We start from the raw sequence: 12,870 nt of genomic DNA, 5'->3' as shown, positions 1-12,870 counted from the left end.
TGCTCCCAGCAGCACAGTTTGAGAGTTCTCCTCAACCAATACCATGGGGTGGGAGAGAAGTGGGTCTTTTGCTCTGTGGATCCCAACCACACTCTCTATAGTTCCTTAAAGTCCCCACCCCAACCAGCTAATAAAAGAAATCTGATGCAAGCACTAAAAATTTTGCATTCTTTCTTTGACTGCATTTTACTATTATTTCAAGGCAGCAACTCTTTATCCACTTACATACACACTAGAGTTGGCCAAGAAAAAGAACATGTTCCCAACAAATGCCCATAGAACCATAAAAGAAAATTGGCCTCAGAAATCTCTGTTACCCAGCACCTAGTGGCTCAAAGGGTCTCTTGCTTCCATCCTGTCCTTACCATCCCCAGAGACACCACTGAAATGTCTTGCCTTTACCCTCTCATGCTTGGACTATGGTGGTAACTTCCTAACTGGTTTTTCAATCTCCATCACCATTCTGGCCCCACCCCAATTGGCACCCAACCTGCACACAAATCACCATGTGGTTTTCCTGGCATCCTGTCATTCCTCTGGACATGAAAGGCTTTGTTGTCTCCCAGGGTTAGATAGGCTAGTATTTGGAGGTCAAATGGGCTACTATTTGGACACCCCAGTGTAGCAATCAGGGGTGTTCCGTGGACAGGACTCACCCCATCTCTCAGACTCTCCCCTCACTTGCCTCCCCACATATTGCACTCCAGGCAGGTCAGCCTGCTCCTTGCCTTTCTTCCACCCTCTTCCCTCCTTGAATGCCCTTCTGGCTTTTCTATCTTATCCTTCAAGCCCAGCTTACTTCGAGTGTCCTAGTGTCCCTCTCCTCTGTAAAACCTTCTCTGAGCACTGGTGGATTCAGCAGTTTCTGCTGCCTCTAAGCATTGATGGGGATGCATCTGGCTGTGACTGGATGGCCTAGTTTTGTTAATATATTTTTGTTTCCATATACCTTGTCTCTTCACACAGATCATAAACTCAAGGAAAATGACAATGTCTTTTTTTCTGCTGCTTAAAACACACAACTTTATTGATGACATAAAAATAAAGTCTCAAATGTATAAACATAAGTCCACACAAAGGACCAAAGATTACCTTACTTATGAAGAATCAGCTCAGTTTCTGCTCATGAAGCATACTAAAAATATCTCAATCCAGACAAGATAAAAATCAACACATGTATTTTCAGTACAAGTTTGGATTCATTTGGTGCTCATAAAATGGCCCATCTATAGACCATCATAGATAACATCAGTTTTGAAGTTATAACACAACTTACAATGTGCATCACTTCCAGGCTACAAAACCAAAATATTACTCGAATGTGTGTAGGAACATATATCCAATTAGAGTTTGTTTATTAATAGCTCAACTTTTTCCTTTACCTCTGGGTCACTGCATTCTGCTGCTAAGGCTCGAAGTTTTTTGGCACAGGCTTTAGGTCGTTGGAATAGGAAATAAAGAGAATTTTTACTGAATTTGTCCTGGGTAAATGTTTTTGATCTTCTTTTAAAATGGTAATTTATATTCTCAAATAGTGAAAGAGCATTAAGAATATTCTCTTTTGTCTCTTTCTTGCTAAAAATATTAATCAGTGTTGTTGGTGCATTGGCAATGAGCAAGTCTTTTGTCATAGATGGATTTTTAGAGAAATTCACAAGCATTCCCAAAACATGATCTTTAGTTTCTCCACTTCCCACAGTTAACAAACGAAGAAATTCTGAAATATAATTTGTAACCATATGCTGATATTCACTAGTAATAGTCAGGTGCCTTATCAATCTTAGTCCAGCCAGCTGCACATTTGAGTTCAAGGGATAGGTGACAGTATCTTCACAAACTTGGTTTAAGTATGTTTTAACCTTTCTATGGTTTTCAGCAGCCACTGAGATGTTATTCAGTGCATTTAAAGCCTTCTGCCTAACACTAGGGTAGGGATTACTCAGCAAGCCTTCAATAACTGAGATTCCCCCAACATTACGAACAATTTCATGGGAATAAGGATAATCAGCACTGTTATATAGGGCATTAGTGGCTATTTCATGAACAGAAGGATCTTCAGTCATCTCAATCATGCAAATGAGTTTTTCAAGATCTCGTGGATCCATATTAGCTTCACGTTTACAGCGGCAGGACCAGGGCTGCATTTTCTCCCCAGACTTGCCATTCTTTCTATACTCATCTTCACCTAGAAAGCCCTCATTTTGTTGAGTAAACTTAGTTTCCGACCAGATCATGGCTCCATCCCATGGCCCCATTCCCGCCCCAGGGACCATGGATGGATATATACCTCTTGACTCAGCGGACTTTTTGCCTTTAGCATTAGGTGCAGATTTGTCTTCATTTCTGTTTTCATTACCAGTACAGAACCAAGTCCTTAGATCAAATCCATCAGCAGCCTCAAATTTATTGTCAATGCTGGCCTTATCCCCAGCTCCAGACTCAAAATTAACATCTTTTCCACTCTTGGATGTGAACTCACTACTGTTCTCACTCTCAGCCCAAAACAGGGACCTTAAACTGATCTCCTCAATATCAGGGCTGGATGATCTACTTAGCTCATCCTCATCTACATCCCTAGACCAAGTCCAAGATGGTATGCCAGCTTCTTCCTCAGCCCCAAACCTAGACCCTTTAGTTGTTACATCTTCATCCCAGGGCCAAGACCCCAATCTGGCTTCAGCCCCAGCCTCAGCTCCAGCCACTGCCCCACCCTCAGCCCCAGCCACTGCCCCGGCCTCAGCTCCAACCTCAGCTCCAGACTCAGCCCAGGCCTCAGCTCCAACCTCAGCTCCAGACTCAGCCCAGGCCTCAGCTCCAACCTCAGCTCCAGGCTCAGCCCAGGCCTCAGCCCCAACATCAACCCCAGCCCCAACCTCAACCCCAGCCCCAACCTCAGCCCAAGCCCCAACCCTGGCCTCAGCCCAGGCCTCAGCCCCAGCCTCAGGCCCAATCCTGGCCTCAGCCCAGGCCTCAGCTCCAGCCTCAGCTCCAACCCCGGCCTCAGCCCAGGCCTCAGCCCCAGTCTCAGCTCCAGTCTCAGTCCTGGCCTCAACCCCAGCCTCAGCCCCAGTCTCAGCGCCAATCTCAGCCCCAGCCTCAGTCCGAGTCTCAGCTCCCATCTCAAATCCAGCCTCTGCCCAGGTCTCAGCCCCGGTCTCAGATCCAGCCTCAGTTCCAGCCTCAGCTCTGGTCTCAGATCCAGCCACAGCCCAAGCCTCAGCTCCAGTCTCAGTTCCAGCCACAGCCCAGGTCTCAGCCCCGGTCTCAGATCCAGCCTCAGTTCCAGCCTCAGCTCTGGTCTCAGATCCAGCCACAGCCCAAGCCTCAGCTCCAGTCTCAGTTCCAGCCACAGCCCAGGTCTCAGCCCTGGTCTCAGTTCTGGCCTCAGCCCCAGTCTCAGTTCTGGCCTCAGCACTGGCCTCAGCCCCAGCCTCAGCCCTGGCCTCAGCCCAGGCCTCAGCCCTGGTCTCAGCCTCAGCCTTAGTCCTGGTCTCAGCCCAGGTTTCAGCCACAGCCTCAGTTCTGGCTTCAGCTCCAGCCTCAGTTCCAGTCTGAGCCCCAGCCTCAATCCCAGCATCAGCCCTGGCCTCAGCCCCAGCCTCAGCTGTGGCCTCAGTCCTGGCCTCAGCCCCAGCCTCAGCTGTGGCCTCAGTCCTGGCCTCAGCCCCAGCCTGAGCCCTAGCCTCAGCTGTGGCCTCAGTCCCAGCCTCAGCTCCAGCTTCAGCCCTGGTTTCAGCTGTGGCCTCAGTCCTGGCCTCAGCTCCAGCCTCAGTTCTGGCCTCAGCACCAGCCTCAGCCCCTACAGAGGAACCTACATAAGCTGCCTCCTCAGATCTGATCCAGGACCCAATACTGGCCTTGTTCTCATCCACCAACTCAGAATTATTGATAATCTCTTCCCCAGTTTTTGATGTGGATTCAATACTTGACTGATGCTTACAATCAGACCTGGCCACAATAACAGCCTCTTCCCCTGTCCAACACCAAGAACCTATAAAGGCCTCACTCCCAGGCCCAAACCAGAATCCTTCATTGGCCTCTACCTCAGCACTAACCAAGAATCTTCCACTGGCCTGGTCCTCAGACTTAGCCCAAGACCCTCCACTGGCTTGGTCCTCAGAGCCCAGCCTAGAGCCTCCACTAGCTTCATTCCCAGGCTTAGACACAGCCCAGGATTCTCCACTGGTCTGATCCCCAGCACCAGCCCAAGAAGCTCCTCCACTAGCCTGATCCTCAAATCCAGATTTAGAGCAGACAACAGTCTGATCCCCAGGCCCAATCCATGCCCCTCCACTGACCTGACTCACGGTGGCAGCCCAGGATCCACCACTGGACTGGTCTGTGGGACCTGATATAGACCCTCCAATTACATGGCCACCAGCTCCAATCCAGGAACCTCCTCCATTAGACTGATCCTGAGACCCTGGTCTGGATCCTCCACCAGTCTGATCTCCAGCACCAGCCCAGAATCCTCCTCCAATGGCCTGATTCTCAAATCCAGGTTTGGAACAACTACCAGCCTGATCCCCAGCCATAGCCCAGGACATTCCACTGACCTGACTCCCAGTGCCAGCCCAGGACACAACACTAGACTGGTTCATGGGCCCTGGTCTGGACACTCCGACATCTTGACCACCAGCCACAACCCAAGACCCTGTTACATTGGTCTGACTTGCAGTGTAAGCACAGTACCATCCACTGGTCTGGTCCCCAGTACCAACCCAGGAATTTCCACTGGACTGACCTCCAGACCCCAGGCTAGATCCTCCACCAGGCTGGTCCCCAGAATTAGCCCAGCATCCTGCTGCATTGGTCTGGTCCTCAAATACAGGATTTGCCCCACTGGCAGCCAGGTCCCTAACCCCAACCTGGGACTCTCCACTGGTCTGGTCCACAGCCCCAACCAAGAACCCTCCACTGATTTGATTCCCTGAATCTGCCCAGGATCTTCCACTGGACTGATCCTCAGGCCCTGACTTGGACCCTCCACCAGCCTGGGCAATAGCCCCAGCCCAAGAACCTTCATCACTGGCCTGATTCTCAAAACTAGGCTTAGATCCACCACCAGATTGATCACTACTTCCAGTCCAGGACCCTCCAATGGCCAGGTTCCTAGTGCCAGTCCAAGACCCACCACTGGACTGATCTGAGGGCCCTGGTGTAGATCCTCCACCAGCCTGGTCCCCAGTGCCAACCCAGGATGCACCACTTGGGTCTACAGGCCCAAGCCTGGGCCCTCCACTGGCTTGATCTGCAGTATCAGCCCAAGACCTTCCACTGGACTGGTCCTCAGGTCCCAACCTGGACTCTCCACTAGCCTGGACAACAGCCCCAGTCCAGGACCCTTTTTCACTGGCCTGATCTTCAAATCTAGGCTTGGTCTCACCACTGGACTGATCACCAGTCCCAGCCCAGGACCCTCCAGTGGCCTGGTCCATGGCCCCAGTCCAGTAACCAATACTAACTATGTTTCCAGCTCCAGCCCAAGACACCGCACTAGCCTGATTATCAGCCACAGTCCAGGACCCTCCAGTAGCCTGGTCCACAACCCAGGAAACACCAGTGGCCTGGCCTGCAGGCCAAGACCCCTCACTGACCTGACCAACAACCCAGGGCCCTCCAATGGCCTGATTCCCAGAGACAACCCAAGACCCCCCACTGGTCTGGTTCTCAGCCCCAGTCCAGGACCCTCCAAAGGCCTTGTTCTGAGCCTCTACCCAGGAACCACCACTGGCCTTGTCCACAGCCCAGGACCCCTCACTAGCCTGACCCCCAGCCCAGACTCCTCCACTGGCCTGATCCCCAGCTCCTACCCAAGATGCAACAGCAACCTCATTCTCAGCCCTAGCTCCAGCCCCAGCCCAGGACTTAATGCTGGTCTCATCACAGGCCACAGCCCAGGAACTGACAACACCAGCCTTATCACTAGCCCCACTCCAGGACCCAATACTGGCTTCATTCTCATCATCAGCCCAGGACACACTATTTTCCCAGTCTCCATCCATGGCCTGAAACCTAAATTTGATCCACCGCTCAGCAGCAATCCAATCCTCTACACCAATTCCATTCCAGTAATAGTCATGAATATTAGGCTGAGTCCTTCTGCAAGCCTGAGAGTCTATCCCACCTTCACTCTCAGATGTGGGCACAGCCTCAGACTCAGGCTTTGCATAGACTTCATCTTTTGCTATGGTTTCTGCTTCAGAATTGGACACAGCTTTTTCCCTTGCACCAAGCAAGGCCTCATCTTGGGAACTGGCCACAGTTTGGGGCTGAGCAGAGCTCTTTATACTTGTCCTGGCCCCTGCTTTAGTCACAGTATTGGAATTGCCCCTGACCTTATTCCTGGCACCAAGCAAGGCCTCGTTTTGGGAGCTGGCCATAGCCTGGGGCTGGGAAGACCCCGTTGTACCTGCCCCAGTCGCTGTCTTAGGCACAGCACTAGAATGGCCCCTGACCTTATTCCTGGCACCAAGCAAATTCTCACCCTGGGAATTAGATACAGCCTGGGGCTGGGCAGAGCCTGTTGTATCTGCCCCAGTCTCTGCCTTAGGAATAGCATTGGGATTGCCCCTGACCTTATTCCTGGCACCAAGCAGGTTTTCACTCTGGGAACTGGCCACAGCCTGGGACTGGGCAGAGTCTCTTGAATTTGCCCCAGCCTCTGTCTTAGGCACAATATTGGAATTGCCCCTGATCTTATTCTTGGCACCAGATAAGGCCTCACCCTGGGAACTGGCCACAGCCTTGGGATGGGCAGAGCCCATTGTACCTGCCCCAGCCTCTGGCTTAGACATAGCAGTGGGATTGCCCTTGACCTTAGTCCTGGTACCAGTCAAGCATTCACCCTGTGAATTGGCCACAGCCTGGGGATAGGCAGAATTCACCCCAGCCTCTGCCTTAGGCACAGCATTGGAATTACCCTTAACCTTATTCTTGGCACCAGGCAAGGCCTCATTCTGGGAATTGGCTACATTTGGGGGCTGGGCAGAGCACACTGTATCTTGCCTGACCCCTACCTTAGGCACAGCATTGCGATTGCCCCTGACCTTATTCCTGGTACTAGGCAAGGTCTCACCCTGGGAATTGGCCACAACCTGGGGCTGAGCAGACCCTGTTGCATCTGCCCCAGCCTCTACCTTAGGCACAGCATTGGTATTGCCCTTTACCTTATTCCTGATACCAGGCAAGGCCTCATTCTGGGAAGTGGTCACAGCCTGGGACTGGGAAGAGCCCATTGTACCTTCCACAGTTCCTGCCTTAGGCACAGTGTTGGAGTTGCCTTTGACCCTATTCTTGGCACCAGGTAGGGTCTCACCTTGCAAATTTGCCACAGCTTGGGGCTGACCACAGGTCCTCTGGTCTGTCTTAGACCCTGCTCTGGAAATGGCATTAGAATCACTACTACCATCAACCCTGGAATCATGCAAGGCCTCAGCTTGGGTCTTGATCCCAGCCTGAGGCTGTACACAGGTTTTCATGTCTGTCCCAACCCCTGCTTTACATTTGGCTTTGGCTTTGCCCCTTGTCTTACCTCTAGTAATAGGTAAGGTTTCACCCTGGCTCTGGGCCGTAGCCTCAGCTCCTTCCTTAGACATGGTATTGGCATTGCCCTTAGCCTTGATTCTTCCATCAGGCAAGACATCACCCTGGACATTTGCCACAGACTGAATCTGGGTACAAGACAACATGTCCATCCCAGCCCCGGCCTTAGCCATGACATTGGGATCACTTCTGGTCTTATCCCTGGTATCAGTCAAGGCTTCAACTTGTGAATAGGTCCTCGTGTTTGTTCTGGCCACTGCTTTAGCCATGGCATTGGGATTGGCTCTACCCTTAACCTTGGCATCAGGTATGGCCTCAACCTGAGCACTGGATACAGCTTGTACCTGAGCAGTAGCCCTCATGTCAGCTCCAGTCATTGCCTTAGATATGACATTGGAATTTACCCTGCCATCAACCCTGGCACCAGATGTTGCTTCAGCCTGTTTTTTGGCCATAGTCTGAGACTGTATTATACAAGCTTTCATATCTGCCTCTATCTCTGTTTTACACATGGCATTGTCATCACCCCTGTCAATAACCTTTGCCCCAGGCATGGCTTCAGCCTGTGTCTGGGGAGCAATTTGGGGCTGGAAAGAAGCCTTTGTGTCTACCCCAGAGCCTGCCTTACACAGGATTTTAAGATTACCCTTGTCCTTATCACCAGGCATGTCATCATCTTGGACCTTGGCCACAGCCTGAGACTGTGCACAGAACTTCATGTCCACTCCAGCCTCTGCCCTGGACGTGCCATTGAGATTTTCCTTAGCATCAACTGTGGGATCAGGCCTAGCCTCAGAATGAGTTTTAACCACACTCACAGTCTCTTCCAGGGTTCTTGTCTTGGTTTCAGCCACAATTCCAGCCTTGTTCATGGTCCCAATCTTGACCATTTCCTTGGTCACTGCCAAGACCTCACTCTGTGTCACCATTACTTTGTTAATCTCTGTCTCTTTTTCAGCCAATGTATGAGCTTCAGCTTTGGTCTGGGTCATTGTTTCTTTCTTGGCCTCTGACCTGGCAACCGCTGCCCAAGCTTTAGCCTTGGTCTGGGTCACTGCCTCTTTCTTCACTAGTCCCCCAGCCTCAGCATCAGTTTGGGTCACTGCCTCTTTCATGGCCACTTCCCTAGCTTTGGCATTGGCCTCAGTCAGAGTCACTACCTCTGTCATGATCAGTGTTCCAACCACTGATTTGGCCTCAAATTCAGTCTCTGTCTCTGCCTCAGCCATTGCCTTGGACTGAGAGTTGGCTTTGGGTCTGGATATAGCAGTGACCTGGGCCTCTGCTTCAGCCCCAAGCCCACCTCCTGCTCCAGTTTCTGCTCCAGTCATGGCCTTGGGTCTAGTCTCAGTCTCTGCCCCAGCCAAGGCTTCACTTGTGGCCAAGGTCTGGTTCTGTACCCCAACCATAGTCTCCATCTTGACTTTGGACCCATTTCTGGCAAGTCTCCTCTCATTCTGAGCTCTTCCCTTGGTTAATCTGTAAATGTAGTAGCAGGTGCCAGCCCAGATCACCAGTCCTGCAGTTGCCCAGCCCACTTCCTGAATGCGGCCCATGTAATAACCCCTGCTGAAGGCACGAACAAGGTACAGGGGGGCTCACTCGGGCTGAGGAAAGAACGTGATAGGTCTGGATGTAGGCCTGTGATGGTGCTGGTCTTCAGCCACTACAGTTGCAACTGGTGGTAGACCTAGAAGTGAAGGAAGGAAATAAACTAAAATTTCTCTTCCAGTTCTATTGTATCATACAGCTGGATATACAGAGGAACAGGAAAAGGCAGAAATTATGTGTTTGGTGGGAGAAGAGAATAATTAGCAAACTTTCCATCCCTTATTTCACCCTCTTCCCACCTTCCACAATGCCCAACAATTTTCCCCTGAGGTACTTCCATATACCAGGAAGGATGATGAGAAGGTTGATGATGAATGGGAGAAACTGAGAAGCCTCCAGACTTTAACTTTTACTAGACCTACTCTGGTCACAGTTCCCACAGGTCCCCACTTCCATACCAACCTGTACTGATCCAAAGAATTCCCCTCCTCTTTCCTTTTCTTTCTTGGTGATACGCCCTAAAGTAGATACATAAATTCATGAGATCTTTGGACCTAAAGACAAACAGAGAGACACAGGGAGTGACATACAGGAATAGAGAGTTTGTTTTTGGGGGGAGGTTTATTTGTTTGTTTTCTTACCAGGGATTGAACCCAGGAGCACTTAACCACTGGCCCACATCCCTAGACCTTTTAATATAGATTTCTTTTTTTTTTTTTATTTTGATACAGGGTCTTGCTAAATTGCTGAGGCTGACTTTGAACTTGCAATCTTCCTGAGCTTCTGGGATTACAGGCATGTGCCACCATGCCTGGTAAGAGTTTGTTCTTAATGGGACAAGAATATCAACTCCCTCAGATCACTTCACTCCCCCCAGGGGTTGTCACACTCTTTTCGAATTAAGGTGAGGGTTCAAGGTTAATGACAGAGGTGGGTAAAGATAACTGAGAAAGGGAGGGATTAAGGATCCTCTAGACCAGACACTGGTCCTTATTGGATGCACACTGGTCTCCACTAACCCATCCTAGAAGTTGACCCAGCCAGTCCTCACCTTCTTACCAGTCTATACTGATTGGAGACAATTTTCTTCTTGTTTCTTTGTTTCCAGTTATCTCAAGCCCTGTAGCAGACGTGCAGATAGATCTATAGATAAGTGAACACATAGGAGATAATGAAGACTAAGTGCTTGGTAGAAAAGACAGGCATTTTAATTCCTGACCCCAATGCTTGCCTATAAGAGCCCAGGTCTAGTTTACTAAGGTGTCTTATCTTGTGTTCCCCTACTCAAGTCTTCTTAGTCACACCATAGCCACCCTCACCCCAATATTCTTACTGTTTCCTGCACTAAAATCAACAGGGCATATGCTATCACTGTAGAAAGCTGGCAGAGTGTAGAAGAGTCAGAAAGACCCTCCAATGAGACTCTCTCAAGACTCAAAAACCTGTTCAGCCCACCCTCTCTTGTCATCCCCATGCACTGCCCACATTCACACTAACCTCCATAGTTATGGGCCAGTCTCTTTCTCTTTCTCTTGTTTCTAGTGGTAAATAGGCCTACTGCAAGCCTATGAGAAGACCTAGGAACAGAGACAAAAAAAGGAGGGTGAATGTTGAATGTTTGTGACATCCTAACATCTAACATATGGGTTGTTGTGTCTGCCTTTCTGAGAGACAGCCATTTCCTAGCAGGCAGAACCTAGGGCTTTCCTAGCACTGTAATGCACAGAGTATAAAAGGGAGACAAGTAAAGAAAAAAGGGGAAAGATAGAAGCAACTTATTTTAAAACCACCTGTAGCATTCTAGGGACACCCCCAAAAGTCCTCCATTTCCTTCACCAAGATAGTCAGGAAGGCAGAGGTATCTGTAAAACTGCAGTATGGTGGAAGAGATGCAGGGCCCCAGGCCCCATGACTATAGAACCACAGCCTACTGCCTTCTGCTTTCCCTAAAACCCATTTTGAGGAGTCTCTAGCAGAAGATACAGGTGTGGGGGAGGGCTTTTGTTTCTGCAAAATCATTATCCTTTCCCCCAAAGACTATCTCAAAAAAATAGTAATGTTCTTTGATAAAATCCATATTTTTGACATTAACTGAAGTACAAATAAAAGCATCTGTAGAAAAGTTCGCTGTCTTTATTGGTCTTCAATACAAAATATAAGTTAAAAGTCCCAAGCTTGGTAAAGAAAACACAATTTAGGGAAAGTTGCCTACATCCCAATCAGATAGCAGCGCCTAAATGCTTATCATGGAATTCATATAGAACTTCACAGACGGTGCCCGTGCTCACACTAACCTCCATAGATCCTGTGCAGTTTTCTCCTCTCCTTCCCTCGCCTCACCACAAACAGTGCCACACCGAACTATTGTCAGAAAGAGAAGCAATGAGTGCTTAGAACAGCACACAGGCCACAGACCCCAGTACTCGCCTTTCCGGATTCTGGAACACGATTATCAAACGTCCCTCCCCTCGCTCAGACACCACCCCTACCAACCCAGCCGTCCAGTCACTAAGGCCCACCATTTTCTTTACAAACGCCACCGTGGCGCGTCCCTTCCTCTGAGATGATCAGGAAGCCTGCGGGCATGTGCGGTCAGTGATTAGAATTAGAAAGGATGGACATCTAGTTCTGTATTTCCCTCTTGAGACACTCTCCCCACCAGCCACCCTGTCAAAGCTCATGGTTCCCCTGAACAGATTTAGATGGGGGTAAGGGCACTCGGGAAAATCAGAGGCAGAAGCTCCTTGAACTTGAGCCAGCACAGACACCTCTTTGGCCGGTCCCTGCACCTCAGACGGTTCGGCAAGCAGCTGCTGGCCTGGCGGCGGCGCGCGGCCCAAAAACCCTTACCTGCTAGGCTTTCCCCGGGCCTGATGCTAGCCCGCCATGCGCAGGGCAGCGGGGAGCTGGTAGCCAGAGGAGAGTGACGACTGCACCCTGGGCTGCGTCGCTCTGCAGCTCCGGGTCACGTGAGGGCCGCGCGTCATCGCTGGCTCTCCTCCCCACAGACCCCCACCCTCCGGCAGGCAGTCAACAAGACCCCCTTCCTCAAGCACAGACAACCCCCACCTCCGGTCTCTGCGCGGCGCCTCTGTGCGCACTACCCTGTCACTCATCTCTGTCCTCTCCAATCTGAGAGCCCACAAGTGGCATCACCGCCTTGCGGTTGGAGTTTACCGGTCTCTTGTTGCCAGGGTGGGTCTCTACCCCCCCACCCCCACCCTCACCCACTTCCAGGCCTTGGTTGTAGCCTTTTCTGCATCTTCGAGGAATCCTTTCTTTTCCTGGTATGCTAAAAGATCAATGCTCCCCACCCACCTCCTACACAACCTGCCCTCGCTTAGTACCTACAGCGCCAGCACCAAATTGCCTAGAGAAGGAGGTGCCTGAAAGGAAAGCAGAGTGAAAGTAAAGCCTTAACTTTCTTTTATATATTCCTTTTTTTCCTTTTACTATCACTTTTTTTTGTAATGGGAAAATGCAGTAAAGTCATTTTCATTCGACATAAAAAATATTCAGGTTGTAAAAATAACACGAGACACATTCGTTTACACTATTTTGTGCCACTTAAAAATGTTTTCTACTTGGTATAAACTCTTTCACAGGTTTCAAAACAGACTAGTATTATTGACATTTTAAATAAAAAAATTCCTAAATCAGCACATTTTTCAATATGATCTATACATTAATCTTTGGAAAGACATTTGATTTCTAATCTTGACAGTTTTACAAAAAAAATTATTTATAATTTTTTAAAGTTCTGGCTGAATATAT

At 49.8% G+C, this 12,870-nt stretch overlaps 1 protein-coding gene across 2 annotated transcripts; it reads right to left on the bottom strand.

Annotated features, from left to right (window-relative positions):
* Positions 1–1,015: 1,015 nt before the first annotated feature.
* Armcx4 (armadillo repeat containing X-linked 4) lies at positions 1,016–12,013 on the bottom strand. Of its 2 annotated transcripts, none has more exons than XM_026410523.2 (6): positions 11,947–12,013; positions 11,391–11,457; positions 10,594–10,673; positions 10,148–10,239; positions 9,559–9,650; positions 1,016–9,235 (listed from the first exon to the last, which is right to left on the bottom strand). In XM_026410523.2, the coding sequence occupies exon 6, from the start codon at positions 9,099–9,101 to the stop codon at positions 1,344–1,346; it is 7,758 nt and encodes a 2,585-aa protein (XP_026266308.2). In that variant the 5' UTR covers positions 9,102–9,235; positions 9,559–9,650; positions 10,148–10,239; positions 10,594–10,673; positions 11,391–11,457; positions 11,947–12,013; the 3' UTR covers positions 1,016–1,343. The 2 variants fall into 2 exon arrangements, with proteins under 2 accessions (XP_026266308.2, XP_026266309.2); XM_026410524.2 differs by having other exon boundaries at positions 10,156–10,239.
* Positions 12,014–12,870: the final 857 nt, after the last annotated feature.

The sequence above is a fragment of the Urocitellus parryii genome, chromosome X (genome assembly GCF_045843805.1).
Source record: "Urocitellus parryii isolate mUroPar1 chromosome X, mUroPar1.hap1, whole genome shotgun sequence".
NCBI classification, from domain to species: Eukaryota; Metazoa; Chordata; class Mammalia; order Rodentia; family Sciuridae; genus Urocitellus; species Urocitellus parryii.
This window is presented reverse-complemented; position numbering and strand designations above follow the sequence as displayed.

Coding starts and splice junctions, on each gene's coding strand:
- Armcx4 (XM_026410523.2), bottom strand. CDS start 9,101: ATGGGCCGCATTCAGGAAGTGGGCTGGGCAACTGCAGGACTGGTGATC.